Source organism: Ambystoma mexicanum, chromosome 9 (genome assembly GCF_040938575.1).
Source record: "Ambystoma mexicanum isolate Mex_15411 chromosome 9, UKY_AmexF1_1, whole genome shotgun sequence".
Taxonomy (NCBI): domain Eukaryota; kingdom Metazoa; phylum Chordata; class Amphibia; order Caudata; family Ambystomatidae; genus Ambystoma; species Ambystoma mexicanum.
Window position 1 is genome coordinate 878,815,632 of NC_090931.1, and position 25,685 is coordinate 878,841,316.

A 25,685-nucleotide genomic window follows, 5' to 3' on the forward strand; every position below is an offset into this window, starting at 1 on the left:
ATTCTTGTACTGGAGTAGAGAGATGTCCGGCTTACAGTAATGATTCTTGTACTGGAGTAAAGAGATGTCCCGCTTACAGTAATGATTCTTGCACTGGAGTAGAGAGATGTCCCGCTTACAGTAATGATTCTTGTACTGGAGTAAAGAGATGTCCCGCTTACAGTACTGGAGTAAAGAGATGTCCCGCTTACAGTAATGATTCTTGTACTGGAGTAGAGAGATGTCCGGCTTACAGTAATGATTCTTGTACTGGAGTAGAGAGATGTCCCGCTTACAGTAATGATTCTTGTACTGGAGTCGAGAGATGTCCGGCTTACAGTAATGATTCTTGTACTGGAGTAGAGAGATTTCCGGCTTACAGTAATGATTCTTGTACTGGAGTAAAGAGATGTCCCGCTTACAGTAATGATTCTTGTAATGGAGTAAAGAGATGTCCCGTACTGGAGTAAAGAGATGTCGCGCTTACAGTAATGATTCTTGTACTGCAGTAAAGAGATGTCCCGCTTACAGTAATGATTCTTGTACTGGAGTAGAGAGATGTCCGGCTTACAGTAATGATTCTTGTACTGGAGTAAAGAGATGTCCCGCTTACAGTAATGATTCTTGTACTGGAGTAGAGAGATGTCCCGCTTACAGTAATGATTCTTGTACTGGAGTAAAGAGATGTCCCGCTTACAGTAATGATTCTTTTACTGGAGTAGAGAGATGTCCGGCTTACAGTAATGATTCTTGTACTGGAGTAAAGAGATGTCCCGCTTACAGTAATGATTCTTGTACTGAGTAGAGAGATGTCCGGCTTACAATAATGATTCTTGTACTGGAGTAAAGAGATGCCCCGCTTACTGTTACTGGAGTCCTGCACGAGTAATTAGATGCCTATCATGTAGTGACATGACACAAGCACACATCTCCCCCTTCCCCAAAGGCTCCTCTTGACAACAAAGCCCTGCTGAAACTTTGCAGGCGCTGGGTCCCTTCCAGGAGCAGGGACCCCTGTGCTCCAGATGTGGAGCCCATTCCGATGACATGCTGGCTGTGATGACGGAGAGCTGCAGGCCTGCTCTAGTGGGAAAACCCTCTGACATGTCAGCAAGTCTGCCAGAACGGACAGGCACTGGGACTTCACAGGCTCTGCCCTTAACCAACAGAGCGATCCCTCTGGCAGGCGGCCAGTGGTGTGTGAGCTTTTCCAGGTTGTCCATGTGAAGCCAGAGCTGATTCCTGCTCCCCAAGCTATGCTTGCGGTCCTGCCCCCTGTAACACTATGGAATGCTGATTGGGTTAGCCACTCTTCTTGGTCAGTTTGTTAATCAAATCAGCCTCCTGTATCCCGTATTTTTAAACCCCCAGTGTCTCACCATAGCTCTATGTATCCGTTTTGATCTCCTGTTGTAAACTCTTCTGTAACTGTGCCCGATTGGCCCCTCTAATAATTGTCTTAATAAGCTGTTTGTAACCTCGCCGTGATACCTAAGGGTCTGGGCGTGTAACAAGTGCAATAAATAAATAAATATGAGCATTCACTAATGTATATCCCCCAGTACTTCAAGTATTGTCACTGACATATGCTTAACCTCTTCACTGTGCTTTAGAAATGTATTGCCAACTAATATGTTTAACTGCTTTCCTCTTCCTGTTTCTTTCTCTAACAGAAGATAGCTCAGTTTCCCTCCGCCCTCTCTGTTTTGGCCACCATACCCTCATTTCTTCTCTTATTATGCATTGATACTTTGCTTTTTAGCTAAATCTGATTAGTACCCGGTGAGGGTCAATGAGCCTGTAACAAGCAAGCTCATTGGCCCTCACTGTGTCGTTACCAGGCTGACAAATCCTTTGTCAGGTAGGTTGCATCCACATCCTGGTTGCCATGGAAAGGGAGAAGGGACTACGTGTAGTCCTTTTGCCCCCTTACTTGGCGGCCATTTTGTTTGTTTACTTTTTTCTATCATTTTAATGGCAGCCATGCAAAGGTAGAAGGGACTACATCCCCAATCCATGGCAGCCATTTTCTTTCTTTTTTTTCTCGAGTTGAGAAACAGTTTCAACTCGAGAAAAAATGCTATTAGTAACCTTGCACGACCCAACAGGGTACTAATAGCAATCGAACCCTCGGTGGGGGGCATTCCCATTCGGGTAATACCCCCAGGGCTACGTTAAAGCCCTTGCGAGCTATCACCTGGGGGCATTACCCTACTGGTAAAGGCCCCCCCATCGGTTTCCAGACATGAGACTTAATAAAGTTCAGCCACCAGTGGGGTCTGCTGCAGCTGTGAGCGAGAAGAAAACTTTCTCTCAACAATCTTCCATTTTCTTAAAGAAAGCAAATGTCTCTTGGAGATGTTAGTTCCTTGCAAACTCGTTGTATGTGTTTGTTGTTCACACTCATTGGTCTTATAATTCTCTCATGGAAGTGCAGTTGCTCAGAGTTTGTAGCGCAAACCAGTGCTTTACAGATCAACATGTATAACATTTTACAGTCATAGAAATTTCCCTGGCCATAATATCACAGAATTACAATAATTAAAAATCAAGATTAAACAGTTTAAAACAACCTAAAACAATTGAAATACAGAATTCCATAACCATGCCTTCAATGTTGTTCTTAACACCAAATAGTCAGGATATTTGCAGAGATCCGCCAGCAAAGAATTCCAGAAAAATGCAGCTGCCACTTTGAAGGATTCTTTCAGTGGACGTACAACTTAAATTTGCAGACTTATAGGCGGTGAGTGTCCCGACTATGGAGACCTCTTGAACCTCCTGAGATGTTTCATTTGTTAGCTAGGTAGGAAGGAGTCTGCCAGTATATCACTTAATATGTAATGCATAAAAGCTTGAATATGATCCTATCATTTAAAGAAAGCCAATGAAGGGATTTTAAAATGAGTCTAATGTGTTCAGATTGTTGTACTCCAACACCCGAAGGAGCAGCAGCATGCAAAACAGCCTTTAGGGGAGTAAAAGAAGAACGAGGAACACCTGTTAACATTGGATTTCCATAGTCAATTCGAGATAAAAACGAATGAATGCACCAACGCATGAAAGTGGCAAGGTGTAACAAAAGGTTTCACTGATCTCAAGGAAAATAATTGATAATTAGCAGATTTTACTAGGGCAATAATGTGAGTTACCAAGGATAATCTGGGGTAATCTGGGATAATATGAATTTCCAAGGAAATATTTTTCAGGACAGAAGGAAACGAATGACTAAACACACAGGCTCACCAAGACAGATGCACCAGGACACCACATCAACACGGCTCCGACCCTGAACCATTCAAAGCCTCAACCGACCAGGGTCACACTAGATAACCTGAGAATAGATACTACCCACCCAGTCCCACACCTGAAGATCGGGTTCAGACGCCCCTACCAATCCAAACATTACTCAATATGACACAGCTGGATCTACACAGAACCACCGAAGCGAGTCAGCCCATGAGGAACAAGCAACAACCCAACCCACAGGCATACAACTCTAATGGAACCATAAGTACCTTAATAAGGATACAGACCCCACTAACCCAACCCTCAATCTTCTGCATACTTAAACCCACACAAAGCCACACAACCATCTCTCTCACAGCAATCCGCACGCACTTTACCACACCGTATCAACAACACATAAACTTCACCCACAGTACTCGAGGCCTCGCCGGATCTGATACTAGCACCAATGCCCAGCACTTGGTGTATACTGAGCTGAAGCTGCCAACAGCACATCACTTCTCCCACTCTCCTGCTCCCTTCCTCCCGACTAACCCTACCCGTCCTTCCTGTTTACAGATCCGCCAGAGCGCCTGGGGACCAATTCCGTTGGTGACGGTGTGCTATACAAGTACCTTTAACATAACATAACTTCTGCCGTTTTCTGGGGGATTGGAAATGCTGCAGATACTTGGAAGATGTTACTACTTTGCATGCTTTCTCATCACTCGGTTTCGTGTAGCTTGAATGTGTTCCCACAACAAATATAGCCCCAACCATCTGGTTAGTGTGGTCCGTTGGACTGTTACCCAATCTCCTTCCTCAAAATTGGTGGGTATTGGGGCTTTTCTAACGTCATGTATTTCCTTTCCCCAAAACCTTGTTTGTTTTCTTTTCTAAGTGCCTTCTAGCCTCCATAGACCAGTCCTCCTGTTCTTGCTTCTCCAGGAGTCACCGGGTGTCAGGAAGTTCTTTGCTGGTCTCCTCATGACATAACACGCAGCTAAACCAGTCACTCTGCTGTGAGTGACAGTGTGTGCTGTCTTGGCTTTGAGGACTTCTTCCATTCAATCCACACCTCCATCAAGAGCTGCTCGTATCACACCTTTCTTGAGGTTATTTGCTTTCTGCTCTTGGCTGTTTCCATGAGGATGGTACTGAGCTAGTTTTGCGTGCTGAATTCCTTTTTTGAATAGGAAGGTTTGACCTTGGCAGAAGCAAATTGAACACTGTTTTCACTCCACCTTTGGGAAGACAACATTTGCACCTGACTACCTAAATGAATAACTTGATAGTAACCTTATTTCTGATCTTCTCTATGAACTGGATTTCCAAGCATTTAATAAACAAAGTCCACCGTCACCACTGAGCACATGTGACCAGGATGTAGTCCAGATTTCCAATAAAGTCGGCCCACACAATACTCTGTATATCTGTTTTGCACCCAAGTGATTGTAAGCAGGGCTTTAAGTGGGGTAAGAAATCGAGGGGGGGGGCCTCATTTGGGGGCGTGGCTTGTGGGCAGGGCGCGTGGCCTAAAACGTACGCAAATCGTAAGGTATGCACACAAATATATATACACATGTTATATATCTGTGTGCGTACCTTACTATGGTTTGCGTACTTTGCAAGCCATCTTTTCTAAACATAGAAATATGCTACATAAAAAAGATGGCTTGCAAAGTACACAAACCATAGTAAGGTACGCACACAGATATATAACATGTGTATATATATTTGTGTGCATATCTTACGGTTTACCTAGTTTTCAAGCCATTTTTTTTAAACATTTCGGGTTTATAAAAGATGGATTTGAAAGTACACAATTCAAGCCATGTATTATAAAGCTTTGACTACGGACAAAATTGTCAGTCGGCAAAGCTTTATAAAATATGGCTTGAATTGTGTACTTTTCAAGCCATCTTTCATAAACATCGAAAAATGTCGAGGAATCCCCAGGTTCGCCGAGGGTTAAAGACACCTCGGCGACCTGGGGAAACAAAGGGACAGTAACTGCCTCTGGTGACCCCTCGTGCGAGGGGTCACCAGAGGCAGTTACTATGACTGACAGAAGTGGCAGCCAGGCACAGCATCGCTGTGGTTGGCTGCCTCTTCTGTCAACTAGCCTGACTTCATGGCAGGTGCATCTCCCGTCGCGGCTGCGGCCGCGACGGGATAATGCATCCCGCCAATGTTACATGCGGTGGGATCAGGGGCCCAATAGGGCCCTGGCTCAGCCCCACCTTTTGGAGACTGCCGGGGCCCGGCCCCGGCAGGCCCTGGCCCACTTAAAGCACTGATTGTAAGGTGCTAGCCTGATACTTATCCTCATGTCATGGTGAAGAGGGGATTGGGATCCAACCCCTTTCCTACTAAATTCATGACAAGGAAGAAGGCCAGGAAAAACTGCAATCATCCATTCTATTTCGGATGGATTCCTAACACACCAATGATTGACGCATGTGTTGATAGGTATCCCCTCAGCCAGCCATACAGACCAGGGGTGGTACAGATCTATCCCTGTGTGAATGAAACTCCATGGGCCATGGTCAGAGAGACCTATATGGACAGCCTGGACTAGAGTAACAAGAAGCCATGTGGCTGACGTCATTAGAGACACCTCGACATAGCAGCATTAGACATGAAGCACACGTGCCATCCGCACTTCGGGACACAAACACACACTTGAATACATGAAGACCATGAGCGTACAGTTCTATAGTTAGGGGTCAGATACATATACATACTGTCATTGTTTTATTATTTTTGCCATTTGCCAAAGGCAGCAACGCAGAAACAGCAAGAGGCTTGCTGATGCTTAAACGCAAGTAACCCTATGGAACTGCAGGAGCACCTATAGGACCTGACAGAGCCAAGTGTGACTAACCTATGGACAATATAGCATAGCATGGACACTGTGGAAACCGCATTATAAGGTTTAGGAAAATTACAGCAGGCCACAGGCCTCTGAGCAAGCGACAAGCTGAGCTGATTCAGGCTGGACAGAGAGCAACAAATGTGTGAGACAGGACCTGCAGCCAAAGTCAAGAAATACGGATGAGATGCCAATCCCCAGACGACAAAGGGACCAGCTGCAGAAAATAAGAATAAATCCTCATAATTCAGGGCAGCAGAGCTAAAATTTGTGGTCTCTGAATACTTGACGCAGCTAAAGCAGACAATGGACAATGATCGGCAGTGGGAAAGGAGAGCTCGTCCCAGGCAGCCAGACACAGACCGTAACAAGTATGAAACAGTATGCAAGAGTACATAACAAGTGTTGCACCGGACAGGAGAGCACTCTCATAAGGCAAGGTGGTGCACACAAGTTACAATACAGACACAGAATCACTCTCATAGCCTTGAAAAGGTATGCCATGAGCTGAGAACCATCTCGGGTCCCAGGCCTGGGGACGTCAGCTCTAGCCAATCACAGTTTAGTACCCCCGGGGTGGGAAGCAACGGGCAAGAACTAATGGTAAGTCCACAACACTGCAACAATGTTATAGTTAGTGAATTAATTGGGGATGGAACAGACCAGCCCCTGACATGTGAGGGCCAGTAGAATAACATCTTTAGTGTCTTGTATAGGTTATAGAGTGCTCAGTACCCAATCACCTGGCCCCATAGGTTTTCTGGAGAAGGGCCCAGGCTGTGACGAAGTGCTGAGGCCATTTGAGGGCAAAACCGGCCGGCGAGCCCAGGTAGACCGAGATGTGCATAATACTCTCTGTTCCTCTGCTGATCCCTCTTGGTTTTGTTTGTAATACACCGCAGTTTGAACTTGCCGCTGACTGAGTTCTTTGTGCATCCTAGGGGAGGGTGTTGGGCCCTCTAAGTCTGCGGATTTCCAGTATCCCTCTGGCATACCTGGGGGTCCTCCCCATCAATGGTTATTGGTGATTCAATTGTGCGGTAAATTGATGGCCTCGAAAATGTTCCTTCAATCTTTTCATGTTGAATGAAGCGCCGAAGTGTCCTTTGTGTCCTAGCTTGGATAACTTTGTCTGAATATCCCTATGTGGCATGGAGGTGTTTTTTTGTCCTTAAAACAGATCATTGCATATGTAATTCTAGGGGCTTTTCTTCAAATGCTGGCTCGCCTTTCTAGGTTTTCACTATTCTGGCCATGCCTGCCATGATTCCAGATAACTTGCTGCAGTACTCCATCTAGCTGTGTTCTTGTGTTCTATAAATTTGGGGAGACACTGTTCTCCTTGAGTACTTGTGAGCCTGTCTCTGAAGCTTCCTGATCATTTTGAGTGACAGTCTGCTTGGTGGGTGCGCCGTCTTGGTATAAGCTCTATTTTATAGTTGCACATCCTCATTTTGAAGCCAGGTGGGTAAACCGTAGTTAATGGTGTCCAGAGCTAGAACGGTATGGTCCGTCATGTATGAAAATATTATCCTGGAAGTATTTTACTCTTGGTATATTGTGCAGGTTCCTTGACACCATTCTCCGGTAGACTAAAGCTGCCAAACATAGGTCAAAGGTCACCCTGGTGTACTGTAGAGCACCAGAACGCATTACAAAGGCACGCCGGTGCTTGGACCTTTAATGTAAATTGACTTGGTGTTCAATTGCAATTTTTAGTTTAGAGAAGACGTTTGCACCAGTTCAGTGATGTTGGGCACAGGGAATATATTTCACACAAACTCCTGCTTCAAGATACACAGATCCATACACAGTCTAATCTGCTTCTCTGAATTTTGAGTGTAACCATGATTGTCTTAGCCATTTGCGTGCCTCCATTAGGCCTATTATTTTGAAGATGGTCAGGTTTTGAAGAAGTATTTCTTACAACCCACAGAGCTTACAGGCACTGCTCCCACTTGGTACTGTACTAGTTGTGCCCCATTTTAGAGCCCTGGCTCATGAATATACCCATATAGTTTGGCCACTGAGTACTACCAGTGTGTCATGGTTCTTCAGTGTTTTGTTGATGCCTGTTCTGCTTACAGTGAGTGCTTGTACTCTTAAGTTGAGGTCTATTTTGACATGCACATTTCTCTCTTGGGGCCACCCCAGTAATGGGGTTTCAATGTCCATTAGATATACCTTGGCCTTGGTTTTTATGTTCTAAAGGCACAGCTCATATTACACAAAAGCTGTGCATTGTTATTTTACATCACCAGTGCCCACCTGGGTTGGTGTATCTTCTGTGAAGGATATTCTCATTGCTTCCCAGCATGTTCTTGGACTTAAGGTGATGATGGCAAGCTCTTAACCTGAGTACGTTAGCATGTGGAGCCTCATTCCTTATATTAGCACTTTGCAATAAGGGTTTGATTTGTTCCGAACAATTTTGGTGCTCTAACCCTCAACACTACATTCTCTGAAGATTGATCTCTTGAGCAATGCATTCTCTGTCCCAGCTGTTTTCTGTCACTTGTTTGACATTTCATTTTTCACACTTTAGAAAATTGATCTTTGTTCCCTCACTTGAATCACAACTTGCCTTCTGCAACACGATCACTGTCCACGTGAGTGGCACTGTCGCAATGGTCGCATTCTCGCTGTTGTAGTATCCGGGAGCTCCTCTCTTTCCCTCTCCCATCATGGTGGGCGTCTGTCTTACTGGACTATGGTGTCCTCGTGAGACTACTGTCACACTTTTTGATTGTGGTTTTCTTGTTGTGGGTTCTGCCTGTGCTTGTAAGAAAGCTCAAATGCCTCTTATATGCTTCTGGCTGGGGTCACAACTTATTCTAGGTAATTGATCCTTGAACTGCAGTCACTTCCCTGGCATGTGTGTTCCCTATGGAGAACGAGTGCCTTTTTTGGACATCACATTTTGGCTGCTTTCTTAGCCCAGGCGGCTTCTTGCTCTTCTCGTGCCTCTCGCAATACAGTGAAGATATTTCTTCTGTCACAGGACACTGGCTTCCAGTTCTTGGTTAAAATGTGGCCAGCCTAGGGACATCCTATGCCATTTATGGTGCTGAAGGTTCTCTTCCGTGCTTGGGTTTCTTTGCCACTATACCATTTCACCACCCCATATAGTCCATAAAACTGTCAAAAACGCAAGAACACACAAAGACACCTGATAGTCTTAGAGCTCCGGATACCCGTGTCTCTGGATCCCTTATGGACACTAATCAGTGCACACAACCACAACCCCCGAAAATCCCACAACGCACTAACACCAACAGAAACACTAGCACACACCTGCGGCACTGAGTCTTACCCATAAAGTTACAATGCACAGGGCCTCCAGCAGCAACTCCCACATGCAAAACAACACTCACAGACACCAGTTTGTCCTGGTTCTGAACCTACCCTCTCATCCTATTGTCACCGCCCCTCTCTTGCAGAGCCGTGCAAGTGCCTGGAGACTGCCCCTGGGTGGTAGTGGTGCGCAGTATAAATCAACATAAAATAACATAACTGTGCGTTACCTTTTTTCCCACGAAATCTAGTATGAAGAGTAAAACTGATTTACTTTCATCGTCCAAGTCCAGCAGAGGATTTGGACAAGAACAATACAGAGCTGATTTCAGTGGAGGGACAAGGCTAATTCCCCCATGTTGAGTGACATCCAGGGCATAAAGTGCCTGCTTCTGAGCCAGGGTTCCCTCTATCATCCATAAACAGTCCTATGTGCACGTCTTGAGGTGCATTTCAGGAGACTCACGGTAACAGGGGGGTGGAGTGATTGATTTACAAGCTCTGTGAAGATTTTGGGGAAATATGAAAGTCTCGGATTAGAACAGCCCAAGCTTCACATATGTAAACAGTCACTGTCCTTCTTCTTAATTATCGGATACATGGGTGGACTCACGCAGGCGCTTCCCCATCCTAAAGGATGATGTGCGCCAGACCCACCAATCAATACTTAGCTCACATAAACTCACAACTCCTCCCTCCACCCCGTCTGCCTCACAAAATCCAACATCACACTGTTCCTCCTCCTGCCTCTCACCCCGTCACCTCCCAGCAAAGCCTTCCCACTCAGCTCAGCCACACCCAGCGCAGATAACCGAACCCTCATCAATTCTCTCTCCTCAACATGTCTCTCACACCTAAGCAGAAGATGTCCCACAGTCTCAGGCACCCCACACACCGCACAATCCCTCGTCTCACGCTTCCCCACTCGATACAGACAGTCATTCAGCCCCACATGCCCAATCCTCAATCGATTCAGCATCACCCCCCCTCCATTCCAGACTCCACGCATCCATCCTCACCGACACTTTCCCACGAACAGCAAACATCCACCTGCCCTTCACCCCACTCACCCACCTCTCCTGCCACTCATCCATGACCCGTCTCACCACCACAGCCTTCACCTCATCCACACTCAAAGGCAGCCTCACATCAACCGCTCCCCTTCTAATATCCTCACCTGCCACCAGATCCACCAACTCATTACCCAAAATGCAACTGTGACTGGGGACCCACGCCAACTCCAAATCCATTCACCCACGCACACACCGATCAATCTTCCTCCTGATGTCCAAAATCACATCCTTCCTATCACCATCCCCTGCCACAATCGCCTGCAACCCACTCAATGAATCTGAAAACATCACCACCTTCTCTAACCCCAACTCGCACACCCTATCAATCGCCAATGCAATCGCCACCCACTCAGCCGTACAAATCGACACATCATTCGTCAATCGTCCCACTTTATACTCCCCAGTGCTTTCCAGATAACACGCCATACCCACTCTCCCAGACACAGGATCCTTCGAACCATCCGTGAATACCTTGCATCCTTCCTTTCCTGCCACATACGCCTGACCCAAAGCTTTGATCTTGCCCCGCAATCCTCTCTTCTTCGACACCACATTCGCCAACCTTTGTCCAAATGAATATGTATGGCTTGTGGTTTACAGACATTTTACTGTTAGGGTGACTGTGGTGAAAAATGAAATGAGCAGAGAGTCCAGTTTGCATTGCATGCTCAGAAGGATTCCATGCTTGAATCACTATCAAAGGCATATTAAAATATACAATTATGTTGTCATTCTCATGTTCCAAAATGCACTTTGCTTTTATGCAAATCTCCAGAAAACCACATTGGTAATGTTTGAACCTTCCTATTTTTCATAGGTGATTTATTTACAGAATGGGGGTGATTTACTCATTAATTGGTGTGTTTATATACTAGTGATTCATTTACAAACCACAGAAAACGTAAACACAGAGAGATGAATTTTCTCCATGCATATTGGAATGCAAACAATACCATCTAAAACCATGCTCAGTGACCCAAAGCACATGTTTGCAGGATCTTATGGTGCTCCCAAGCCCTCGCCTATATCACTGTAACCACTCCCCTTTTCCCCCACTTCAAAGGGGGAGGGTCCCAGAGTACAGTTTGTCCATTTCCAGCACTGGCTGAGTAGTGTTGTTTTTTGCACCACAAAACGTTGAGTAACAAATACTTTGATGAATGTTGTTCGATCAATGTTTTGTTTTATTTTTTACTGTCTTCATTTTTACCTAACATAGCCTCATAGTCAAATTGAGGTGGTCATTATCACAGTATAATGGCCTGCCCACAAGCTATCGCTCGAGGGGATGTGTTGGTGGTGTAGTAAAACACCGTAGGTTAATTGTAACTAAAAATAAATATCAAACAGTTTAATTCAAAGTCACCTGCTTTTATTTTCTAGTATTTCAATAACAAGGGTGTCTTAATAAATTGAGTATTTTAATTGCAAACTTGATTGAAATGGAGCAGGTTTAACCTGAGCACGCGCTTGGTGTAATGTAAAAATACATGGTTTCTCTAAAAGAAAGTGAAAGCATTTTCCCATGTTTTGGATATCTCCTCAATGAGTTAAGTTGGATGGTGCCATGAATTAAAGATCCCCCAGAGAGGGAGTGTCTTGTTGAAAGAAATCTTGCAGAGAAGTTGCATTGCTATTTCCCTGTCCGCTTTTGAAGTCAGCATGGTCAGGATTCAGTAAATACCAATAGTTAGTGTCTGCACTCTAAACATTCTGAGAGGAGGTCAATAGTGGTCACTGTGTGCTAAAACTCTATGCACCCTATTGGTTAACAGATACCTATGGGTTTGCTGCATTATGTTGCTGTTGCGCTGTTGGTTGCATCAGAGGTCACTGAAGTAGGGGTGTACACCGAGTAAAAAGACTTTAGAGGTGAGGATAGGGTCGAAGGTGTATTTGGGCTGCCAACACCACACCCGGAGGAACAGGAGTGGAGGGTTTGCAGTGTTTAGGAGGCATAGATACATTTACCAAGTTGATGTTTTCCCAACCAGAGGCAAGGTGGCCTACTGCCCAGTCACTTACTGAGCACTTTCCTATTCCAACTGCAGGGAGAGCAGGGTCACCTTATATACCTCAGTTTAGGGGTACAGGCTCATCCATGTGTAATCCAGGAACAACTGATTTTATGATTGATATGCACCAAAGAATTATTATGAGAACAACAGAGAGGTCGGCGGGCCCTTTAAACCAGGCTCCACAGTGATTGCACAGTATGTACAGAACAAAGGAGACAGGCAGGGGAGCTGCCACAGAGCTCACTGATGCAGACCGCAGCCTCCGGGAACTAGCACAGAGCACTCGCGCTCCTAAACGCATGTGCCGCTGGCAAACCAATCCAAGATGGCAGAATGGGCCTTTCACGCCACTGCCCACATAATGCTGCAAGCCCACATTTGCACAATAGTAATATTTGTGGTTACACTTTGCAAATATGCAAATACTGGCGCCAGGCTCTCAAAGTTAAAAATACTGGTATGTCATTGAGTGCAGTTGAAGGTCTTTTGATCTACAACAAAAAAATCTACATGTCAAAAGATCAGCATTTTAAGGTCGACTTTGCGCAAAGGTCGACAGACCTATTTTTTCTATTTTTAAATGGAAAGCAATATTTGGGGGGGCAGGGGATTCCACCATTCCCCTTACCATATGCATTTGCACCCCTCCTGGTTTAACCTTTTACCTCTCTTGCTTAGGGAGCGCCATTTTATTGATGGTCTGGGGTGGAAAAGGGTCTGTAATAGAGCAGTTTCAGGGTAGATTGCTCGACCGGAACTGGAGGATGGGTGCCAGTTTAGCTGGAGTGGTAGGAGTGTGAGAAAGAAAGGCAGACGTAAGTAAGGGTGATGGTTGGTGAAAAGAAAGATTTGAGGAAGGAGAAAAAGGGGTCTATTTGGACAGTGTGGAAGCCACAGAAAGTGGGCATTTTGTATCAAGGATCATGTTTACCAAAGAAATTGGCCACTGCCACATATGATATATTCATTGAAGTTATTTTATGATAAGCTAACTTGTCATCTCTGCCATTTCTAAGAACATTTAGGGAATTGGGCAACTGGAAATCAAATTGAATTACCCAAGATCACACAATACGGTCAACTGGGTAAGGTACCATTCCAACCCATGACTTCGGCTTCCACACTTCGCAATGGCAACCTACACACTATGTATACTACAATAAAGAGCAAGATGATACGTATTCTCTACTTACATCCAACCCCCTCAAATAGGACCCTCTGTAAGGTTTTCCGGCACCACTAGTCCTGAAAAAATGGACCGGGTGCTATGATTGATTTGCAAAAATATATATAAGATTTATTCAAAATATTCCAACTGAATTTGAACATAAAACACTACCCTCACCTAACACAGTGCAGCTTACACTAAAAAAACAGTTACTAAAACATAAGCCATAATTTTTACATATCCATACAACACAGAAGATAACACATAACAAAACACAAAAAAATCTCAATGTGTCATTAAAACAACAATCCCAACATGTTTCTGTTCTTCACAGCCCTGTTCGGGTGAACATTCTTCAGGGGATACATTTAAAACATCCACTATTCTCCTCAACACCGTGTTAAATGGGTAGTTTCAGGCACCCATAAAGGAAGAAAGGAAACCTCTGGGCCTTTAGTTGGTGAACCTTCAATGCACGTCACAGACTGAAAAATGTGCTAGTTTCTCGTCAATGAGAGACCGATACTTCAGGGGGCGTCACAGTCAGCCGGGTTATCGCCACACCTCCACAACTGTGGGGACCAGTACTGCAAAAAGCAATGCAGCAGTCAACGTATCACAGGTGAAAAATCCACACGATCATACAGTTAATTACTGTGTCAATCTGCACACAAAGGGTTTTTTTTTTTACTCCGCCAGCAACTTCCAAAACCCAGACGGCAAAGCAGTCCATTGGCCAACAATCCACTACTTTGTGCACGCGCGGTGAAGATTGCTGTCCATACATCTATGCCACCTTGCTTCACAACGTAGGCAAGGCAGGGCACGTGCACTGTTCGCCTCTGGTTTGAGCAGCTATGAGATCAGGTCCACAGTTGAGAACCACTAAGACCACTGCGGCCCCACAATTTTCAGCAAGCCCAACCCTTTTCCTATGAGAAAATGTGGAAATAAAATAGGTTACCACACAAAAGAGGCTGAGGGTGCAGAAACCTGCTGGGAAATCACCAGAGTTGCCAATAGGCCAGTCCAGCCCTTATGGTGCGGCCGTGCTGCTGACAAGCCTGAGCCATGCAAGGCCCTTGTCTGGATGCATCCTACAGGCGACCACCGGAGAAGATGGCCCAGCGCACTTTGTTGGCCCAGAGGTCAGCTTTTTATAGATAATCTGCCAGCCTGTCATCAAGCAGTCATGCCTGACCTCTGGACTGTCAAATGTCTAACATTCTGTGATAAACACTTGCCACTGAGATAATCCTGTCAGCAAAGTGCCCTCCCTGAGAAACGCAGGTTCGAGTCCCAATGAAGCCGTCCAGCTACTCCATCCAAGGACGACCTGGCGGCCCTCTCTTTCTAAGATGTCCGTCTCATGTAGTGCATTCCGAAAGAGGAACCCTCCTCTCTGACAGGCCCACGAGGACTCTGCCTGCTGCTGCTCGTGTCATGTGCGGCTCAGTGCTGCTCCTCCTCTGCTGTCACCAGCCATGATGTCTACATTACAAAGCCAGTGGTAGTGACTCTGCACTTAATGTTAAGTTGGCCCCTAATAGGATCTCTATATTTCGAATGGTTCCAGAGGTTTCACTGAAGTTCGGTCCAAGAAAGGCAAAGATATTTGAGGGGTTCCAAAACATGCGATTTCTCATTCTGTCCTCTGCAGCTCGACTCTGCATGCACATACAATCCCCGCTGCGTCGCCTCTCTCCCTAGAACTGAGCCTACATGCAAGATGCATCCATACCAATAACCAGCCTGCCTCCACCCCGCCAACCCGGCTCCACGCCCCTCCTCCACCTGCAAACGCCCTCCCTCTTCCCTCACCGTTGCCCTGCTCTTTCCACGGGACTCGGGGTGGTGGCACAATACGCCATTTACAGAAAATGATGCGCACCGCGGTGCCACCTTTTTGTTCTCATGTGCCGCAAACACCATTGGATGGATGTAAGCAAAACCCGTGCAAGTGCTTTGCACACGGTCTTGTTGGTCTGCCAAAAATCCAGCCCCGCTATTTTTTTTAATAATTCACCCAAAAATGTCCAACATACTGTTTACTCACAGGCAATGCCCACAAGGCTGTTTTCATGGTTTGATTGCCCAGTTTGCAATTGTGGACATGATCTGGGCCCACACATATAGTAACCTTTATCCATATTAGCTAGCTGAACAACAGCCTTGTGGGTCTGCAATGTCATATTTTTATTATTATTATTGTTAATAAATCATTCCACACACACAAACTGTTATGTCTGACATAGAGCACAGTGCGTTGTGATTCACAAAGATATAGGCTTGGATATATCTGCAGCTTGCTTCTTTGCACCCATTCTCCTCTTTTGCAAAACACCTTGTTTTGGAAAGCGCCATCTTATCTAAAAAGACCCCCGTCAGCCCTGGTCTGTTGAAAAATAGAAATGCTCATGCTTTCCATCTATTTATTTTGTCACATTTCTAAATCCTGAACATATGTGGAAATGTAAACAATGCATTTCCCGGAGTGGTTCTTTACTGAACATGTGTTCACTACACCCCCTTCCCCATGGATAGGGGGCAGATCACAGCCCCCTACTCATGTGTGGTCAGTGATTCAGTGCAGGCCATATGTCTGGATCAGGCCTGGCCCCTTGACTATGCATGGAGGGAGTAGCGGACTTGCTAGGCTCCACTGTACTGGCTCCCCCCTCACTTTACAGAACTCACACATGAATGAGGGACTTGCATGGTGTTATCTGCAGGCACAGAGGTGAGAGGGGAAGGTAGCCTCTCCTCTCTACACACACACACGTTTTTGAGAATCTGCACAATTCTTCTTTGCTCTTTAAATTAGTCTAGTGGTGCCCTTGTTTTGCTTGGCAGCATATTACCCAGACATACATTTTTTTAAAACAACATCTTATGAATTCCTCCAACAAATAAAACATGATTGACAGGAACAGAATATAAAACGTAAAAAGCGTTTGCCAGACGTCTTTGATCTTATCATTAAAGGCAAAATACAAACTGGTGTCATTAAACTTGAGCTTAACCAGACATAAGAGGAGGCCAGAAAGGAGAAGATGGATTGCGGGGCAACATACATAACATGTAGTGAGTCATCATAAGAACATACTTATTTAAGATGAGCAAATCCTAATTGCTGGAAAGAGGGGGACGCAGAGGGGTGGAGATCCTGCAACAGGGACCTCATCTGTTGATGGAAGTCTTCTTTGTTGTGTCCAGTGTTTGATTGCATGCATCCTTGTGGGTTATGTGAGTTTGCGGGCGGGCATGTGTAAGTCTATATGTTACACCCGCCCCTTTCTTGGGAAAGCCAGCAGGTTGGATCTCAGAAGGCGGTAGAAATTGCAGCCAAGACCCTGCATGACTAGGAAGAGAATGTGTATGCCCCATCACGGCACAGCAGCCCGGCTCCAGCAAGACCCTGCATGACTAGGAAGAGAATGTGCATGCCCCATCACGACACGGCAGCCCGGCTCCAGCGAGACCCTGCATGACTAGGAAGAGAATGTGCATGCCCCATCATGACACGGCAGCCCAGCTCCAGCAAGAACCTGCATGACTAGGAAGAGAATGTGCATGCCCCATCACGACACGGAAATCCAGCTCCAGCAAGACCCTGCATGACTAGGAAGAGAATGTGCACGCACCATCATGACACAGCAGCCCGGCTCCAGCGAGACCCTGCATGACTAGGAAGAAAATGTGCACGCCCTATCATGACAAGGCATGTGCACGCCCCATCATAACACGGCATCCTGGCTCCAGCAAGACCCTGCATGACTAGGAAGAGAATGTGCACGCACCATCATGACACAGCAGCCCGGCTCCAGCAAGACCCTCCGTGACTAAGAAGAGAATGTGCACGCCCCATCATGACACAGCAACCCGGCTCCAGCGAGACCCTGCATGATTAGGAAGAGAATGTGCATGCCCCATCATGACACGGCAACCCAGCTCCAGCAAGACCCTGCATGACTAGGAAGAGAATGTGCACGCACCATCATGACACAGCATTCCAGCTCCAACAAGACCCTGCATGACTAGGAAGAGAATGAGCATGCCCCATCATAACACGGCAGCCCAGCTCCAGCAAGACCCTGCATGACTAGGAAGAGAATGTGCATGCCCCATAACGACACGGCAGCCCGGCTCCAGCAAGACCCTGCATGACTAGGAAGAGAATGTGCACACACCATCATGACACGGCAACCCAGCTCCAGCGAGACCCTGCATGACTAGGAAGAGAATGTGCATGCACCATCATGACACGGCAGACTGGCTCCAGCAAGACCCTGCATGACTAGGAAGAGAATGTGCATGCCCTATCACGACACAGCAGCCCGGCTCCAGCAAGACCCTGCATGACTAGGAAGAGATGCGCATGCCCCATCATGACACAGCAAGACCCTGCATGACTAGAAAGATTATGTGCATGCCCCATCATGGCACAGCAGCCAAGCTCCAGCAAGACCCTGCATGACTAGGAAGAGAATGTGCACGCACCATCATGACACAGCAGCCCGGCTTCAGCAAGAGCCTGCATGACTAGGAAGAGAATGTGCATGCCCCATCACGACACAGCAGCCTGGCTCCGACAAGACCCTGCACGACTAGGAAGAGAATGTGCATGCCCCATCATGACACTGCAACCCGGCTCCAGCAAGACCCTGCATGACTAGGAAGAGAATGTGCACGCACCATCATGACACAGCAGCCCGGCTTCAGCAAGAGCCTGCATGACTAGGAAGAGAATGTGCATGCCTCATCACGACACAGCAGCCTGGCTCCGACAAGACCCTGCACGACTAGGAAGAGAATGTGCACGCACCATCATGACACAGCAGCCCGGCTTCAGCAAGAGCCTGCATGACTAGGAAGAGAATGTGCATGCCCCATCACGACACAGCAGCCTGGCTCCGACAAGACCCTGCGTGACTAAGGAGAGAATGTGCATGCCCCATCACGACACGGCAGCCTGGCTCCAGCAAGACCCTGCAAGACGAGGAAGAGAATGCGCATGCCCCATCATGACACGGCAACCCAGCTCCAGCAAGACCCTGCATGACTAGGAAGAGAATGTGCACGCACCATCATGTCACGGCAGCCCAGCTCCAGCAAGACCGTGCATGACTAGGAAGAGAATGTGCACGCCCCATCATGACACGGCATGTGCACGCCCCATCACGACACGGCAACCCAGCTCCAGCAAGACCCTGCATGACTAGGAAGAGAATGTGCATGCACCATCATGACACGGCATTCTGGCTCCAGCAAGACCCTGCATGACTAGGAAGAGAATGTGCAAGCCCATGACACAGCAAGACCCTGCATGACTAGGAAGAGAATGTGCATGCCCCATCATAACACGGCAGCCCGGCTCCAGCAAGACCCTGCATGACTAGGAAGAGAATGTGCATGCCTCATCACGACACGGCAGCCCGGCTCCAGCAAGACCCTGCGTGACTAGGAAGAGAATGTGCACACACCATCATGACACGGCAATGCGGCTCCAGCAACACCCTGCACGACTAGAAAGAGAATGCGCATGCCCCATCACGACACAGCAGCCCAGCTCCAGCAAGACCCTGCATGACTAGGAAGAGAATGTGCACGCCCCATCATGACACAGCAGCCCAACTCCAGCAAGACCCTGCATGACTAGGAAGAGAATGTGTATGCCCCATCACGACACGGCAGCCCAACTCCAGCAAGACCCTGCATGACTAGGAAGAGAATGTGCATGCCCCATCATGACGCGGCAGCCCAGCTCCAGCAAGATCCTGCATGACTAGGAAGAGAATGTGCACGCACCATCATGGCACAGCAGCCCAGCTCCAGCAAGATCCTGCATGACTAGGAAGAGAATGTGCATGCCCCATCACGACACGGCAGCCCGGCTCCAGCGCTTAACCAGAGTGACTGGCCCTGATTGAAGGGTCTGGCAGAGAAGTGAGGGTTAAGCACTCATTATCACTCGGATAGGAGTGCCTGAGAATAGCCGGTCAAGTGGCACAGCGGGTAGAGCACTCGCTTTGACATCCGTGCAGATCCTGCCGATCCCGGCAGGGCCAAACTCAGCCTTTCATCCTTCCGAGGTCGATAAATGAGCACCACACACCGTGGGTAATAATAAGCAGCGCTCAGATACCTCAGGGTTCGTAGTGCTATATAAATGCCAAATTATTATTATTATTATTATAGAGGGTTTGTGGAACCTGCCATCAGAGCTTATAGTGGACTGTCACCTGTCACAACTCCTGCCAAATATATGGCCTGGTCAGTCAAATGATTGCAACAACATTGAGATTTCATGTACTACCTTCAGCAACTGGAACGGGCAAATGGGACAAGAAGGACTGACTGCTTGCCTGACTGTATGTTCAAGGCTGCTTTCACATGTGTACGTGATGTTGCCTTTTAGCTGCTTCCACAATCCACGATGGTTGACCAGAAGGGATCTATGGGATCACTGCGCGGGCCGACATTCCGACGACGAAAATGTTGACTTCGAAGATCGCGCAGTGATCACAAAGATTCCCTTTTCCTGCATCCCCATACCCGCTATCCCCAGTTTACACCCATACTGACCTTTCCGCGGCACACTGTGTGCGCAGCCGACTCTCCTCTATCCCTGCAATGTCATCCTTCCACTAATGTGGCTCGGAACTGGAACTGCAGGGTCCTTTTTTAATTTTATTTTTTTACTTGATTGTCACCCGCTATCCATCCGCTGGAAGCGGGGGACACCCCCACAGCTCAACCCATTACACTGAACAAGGGAAGCAGGGGGCACCCCCGCAACCCTCGCTCCCCTTGTTCGGTGTAATGGGATTCGGTATTATGGTTGCAGCTGAATGCACAGTAAATGCGCATGCAGCATTTTATTTCTCTTTATTTTGGGCCAACAACCACCTGAAGCGCAGCAGACTTTACTGAAGTGCATATGTTGAGGAGTGTGTTCCTGTGCGTGTGTAGGGACGCGAGTTTCGGCGTATCTTACAACTCACATTGCACCCCTCACAGTTACAGTTACAGTTACTCCTTCACCCAACAAAATGTCCTTTAAACGTCAAACCTACATCAGAACGTGCGTTTGAAAAGGACCAAACCCTTGCTGTCCAGTAGGTCATCTGCCCATCGTTCTCCATCTGCCCCTTTGGCAAGCTAATTCAGCACCAACGTGGGACACACGATCTCACCCTCTGCCCTCTTCTGGCAGCAGAAGGAAACTGCAGCTCAGCCCAGGTAGTGAGGGATCGAAACGGCAGAATCGTGCAGATAACACCCAGAAAAGACAAGCCTCAGCCTAAGATTGATCCCGTGCCCCGGAATGCTAGGACCACATGTCTTCTAGCAGACCCCATGACTTTTCCAGCACTCAAGTTAAGGTCATTGCTCACGGAGGAACCAGCGACCAGAGCCCACCCTTGTTAAATAGTGCACTCAGTTCCATTCAGATGTCCTGGCTGGGGATGCTGGCTGATTGTGTCTGTGGGAGGTCTGGTGAATGAGAAGGAGAGTGTGTATTTTACTCCCTCATGGGTGGCTGCCATTTACCCAAGTTTCCATAACGGGTAAAGACAAGGGAATGGATTCATAGCTTCAACAGGCAAGCCTGAGATAACTCCACTATCAGCTATGGGATTCAGGAGTGGACTGGGAACCAAAGAGGCCCTGGAAGTAATTTTCTAAATAGCCCCATAGTACACATTTTCAGCAAGCCCAACCATTTTCCTATGAGAAAACGTGGAAACAAAATAAGATAACACTCAAAAGAGGCCCGGGTTGCAGAGGCCTACTCCAAAATCTCCAGAGTTCCCTATGGGCCAGTCCAACCCTGGTGAGGCTAGGTCCAACTAATCGGACAACATTGGTTGGGCTAAAATGCAATCTTCTCAAAACTTTCTGAGGTTATTGAATACCATATACCATGACATATGGATGCTTTGTAGTTTGCTCAAAATTATTCACCCATGTTTTTGGAAAAGGCAAAGAAAAGCCACCAAACACACTCAAACACCCTGTTCTATTCTGAATTGGGAACTCCATAATAGGTTACAGCATTTTATAAATGAGCGTAGTATCACACAACTTTGTGCAATATTCACAAACTGCGCTCTGTGAGGGAGGCACAAGTATGACACTGACCCAAAAGGTACAATTTGTGAAACCTTTATTCAAGTTTCATGGGGTTGGAGAAACTCCTACTTTGCCCTACAGCTAGGATGGGAGTAGTCTCAACCATTAAATAATAAATAAAACATTCCTATTTTGTCCGTCATATCAAAATGGCATATACTGAAAAAGAAAAAGAAAATACCTGCCCTATACCTTGTACAAAAATGTCAAAAGGAGAATATGTATGCAAAGGAAAGTCAGTGTTCAAATATAAAGAATAGATGTGGCTGAGTCAGCTCTCCTCCCCACGTTGGACAGCATGGAGTAAGGCGGTCCCTGTAGGCAAGATGACACACTCTGGCTCAGGCTCTTAACACAAAGGCAGTGAAAAACGTGGATCGAGGCCCGCCTTGCCTTCCAAGTTAAAGTCTCTCTTTCCTGGTTCTAAAACACTGTTCGACAAAAGGTTCACACTGTTCCCCCTTTATAGGGCTAAGTCCTTTTAAAGCAAAAGTTTATGTTGGTCCCCCTCTGTCGGGCTCAGACCTTTTAAAGTAAAAGTTCACCAAACAGTTCATGTTGGTTTCCCTCAGTCGGGCTCAGACCTTTCACAGCAAAACACTTGCAGGGGTTCCCTTCTGCAAGCTTAGTTCACCTCCTTTAGAAGTTGTTCCCTTCCTCTAACCTATCACCCCTTTGGTCTATCTCAGTTGGGCTCTGACCATTTCCTGATGTCAAAGAATTTCAAATGTACGTGGCTCTTTTCTACAGATCTCTGCAGGACCACTTAGACTTTCCAGCTTTCAACTCACAATCCTATGTTATTTGCCCCAGTGCTTCCTGGTCTGGGTAGTTCACGGTATTATGCACCAAAGTTCAACGTTCACGTTTTTACTCTCCCCTTTTACAGTTCATTCACTTTATTGCTACAAACTTTTCACCTTTCACAGAGACTTTCAAGTGGGCTACTTCCTTTTGCCGGACCACTTTGTTACTCAGTATCGCTGACTTTACAGTTATCGTCACTTCAAGGTTCATTCGCAGGCCTACCTTTCTTCGTGTCTCATACATGCACGTGCATCCTTCAATTGGGTGATATAATGTTGCCACTTCAATCTTTCTCCAGCGCACAGCATTCTCTCAAGTCGCTTGCCAACTCACCAGCTGTGTGTGTTTCTTTCTTGTCTTTATTGTACTCCAGTTTACGAGTCAAGGTTAGTATCTCAGGCTTGGCCTCGCCTCCCCAACTCTGCTGTTCACTCGGGAGGGTTGCTGGCATCCTTGAAACAGAATGCAGCCTTCTGGTTTGGGATTCTGCCTTCTCCATGTGTCTTTTCCATCCCCTTGTAGGGAACGACCTCCAGCAGGGAACTCCTGGGTTTCTCCACCCATGGCTCTCGTCCTTGGTCCGGTGCTCTGCTCCAGTTGGTTCACCTTCGCCCCTGAAGTTCTGTCTTACTCGTGTCCACCTTGCTCAGAGTGTGTCTCTATGTTCTGCCTTTTATCTGTATGAGGAGAGCTAATTTGCATCAGGTGCATGCACTTAGATTCAAGAGCATGACTTTGCCTCACCCAATTAGCGGGACAAGTTCTATGCGATTTGTAAGAGTTAGTATTCATTACTCTCAGTCACCCTCTTCCTTGGCCCATTGTTTGTGTAAAAATGGGGGGGAGTTGGGACATAGGAGAATCCTATGAAATCGGAGTGATCATGGGTACAGGAAAGGGAGGAATACTGCGTCTTGCCATCGGCTGCCTCAACACTCCAGAATCATGTGCAGCATAACGACCGACTCATATATTTGAGAACTTGGTGTGGTGTGCAGTAGTACACGCATTCATGCAGTATTATCAAACATAGTACATTAGCATCACTGTATCAGTATAAATGAGATCACAATTCAAAACGTGGTGCAAAATGTACAACTACTGTAAAAGCCTGTGTACACAGGCTAATGTGCATAAACCAAGACATTTTCAGAGTGTAAATATATTATGTGGTGTATTTTAACATAATGTATGTTACTAAAAAATAAAAGTGTGTAAAGTATCGTGCTCCTTTTACGTGGAGGCATAGCTACCCCAAACAAAATCTTACAGAATCCATTGAAAGTTTAACATAGTACATACAGCCAATTTTTGTATCTGCTCCTCATTGTCTTGGATTCCACTTATGGGTTTTGGAATCAAATATATAATTTTGAGGGATGTCAGAGTAATACAATTCACTTGCAGCATGATTCGAAGTAGACTACGAGATCATGAAATAAAGTAAATTGAAGTCAAATACAATTTAAAACACACATGAAAAATATTATTGATATAATAATACACACCAAGAAATATTACAATGAATAATTACATAATACATAAGCACATTAAAAACAATGTTTTGTTAGAGAAATAGTTCTTAATCAAATGAATGTATTTGTCTATATTTTGTGTAATGTATATATTTTCTTAGTGTATGCAACTTGAAGTATGCTGTTAAAGTGGTATACCTGTCTTGGTCCTTTTCTGCAGCTAATTGTATGCTATCATTGTTGAAATGCACATTTTGCTCGCCTGGAAGATGAACTTGAAGTCTTATTGTTGCATGAGTAAGGCAACAGCTACCTCTACCGGTGATAACAGGTGTAGTGGGCGGGACGGCTTCGGACACACATACATCTGGTCTTTTATTATATAGTATGATGTTCTGCAGTATTACTGAAGAGGCTGCAGTATTCCTGATATGGCTTCAGTGTTCCACACTTAGGTGCAGTATTGTTGACCTGTGTGCACTTTTCCAGAATAGAATGCTGCATTACAAAACTGCATAAAGAATTTCAAAGTAGTGTGTGTGCGGTATTCCAGAATGGGGTTTATAAAAGAGGTCATGAAATCCCAATATAGCATCTCGTCCCTTGACTACAGGATAATTTATCAGCACCATGGATAGTTTTTGCTCACAATTGGTTACAGTTCATGATGTCTTTCACCATATATGTAAACAAACCTGTTGCATGGACTATTTTATCCATATAATGCAGTTGTGTTCTCCCCTTCATCTTATACTCAACATAATTAAGTGCCTCCATTTCTTTTACTTCAGGCATGTGACAGGCAAGTTCCCAGATTTTCCTGATGAAGAGCAAGGAGGCTCACTTGCCATCTTTGCTGAGAAGACACCAGAACAGGTAATTTTGGACAGTAGAAAAACAAACAGAAAAACATATTAATGTTATGGCCGGCTACTAGGTGACAAGCAGCATGGTTAGTGATGTGATGGAAACCTGGAAGCAGGATACCTATTCTTTCACCATTTTCATCATGGCACTTCTTCTATTATGCTGAGTTTATGCAACTCTGAAACTCTTTATATCGAAGGTTAGTACTTTGCCATTGCAGGACTTCAGGGGTATGCTTCTGTGACAAAATGACTACTGCTCTGCAGAAGTACAGGGATAAGTAGTGTCTAAAGCGTCTTTTCAGCCAAACCCGCAGTGATCCCAATCATAAAGGTGAAACAGGCACATCTCAAGAAATATACCTCCTTTGTTTTTTTTGGTAATGTGGGTGAGGCAGGTTTTATTGTACACAAGGATATGAACTGGTAAAGAAGCAATCTAAACAACAATTGTACTGTGATATCAAATTAAAGGAATGCCCAACCAAGGTTCTATATACAATAGTATCTTTAATTACAATGACAAAAATGCACACCACAAATACACTGGACCACCACAAGCATGCATTTTGTATCCATTGGTGCAGCCTTATATGGGCCCCAACATAGTGTACATCCACACTTGAAGTTCTCTAATCATTATTACTTTCTTTTGTCTCACTGCAATCACCACCGCTGCCCAAGAGGGAGTCTCCATTGAAGTGCCCCATGCCCTGGTGGGCATCAACATCCATTTCACTGCCCGAGACCGCAGTTTGCCACGGAG

At 46.0% G+C, this 25,685-nt stretch overlaps 1 protein-coding gene across 1 annotated transcript in view; it reads left to right on the forward strand.

Annotated features, from left to right (window-relative positions):
• IQCA1 (IQ motif containing with AAA domain 1) overlaps nucleotides 1–25,685 on the forward strand; it is a 1,010,495-nt gene that overhangs the window by 440,982 nt on the left and 543,828 nt on the right. Inside the window, exon 7 of the mRNA XM_069615989.1 lies at nucleotides 24,845–24,929. Within this exon, the coding sequence (XP_069472090.1) occupies nucleotides 24,845–24,929 (85 nt within the window). The remainder of the gene's footprint in view (nucleotides 1–24,844; nucleotides 24,930–25,685) is intronic.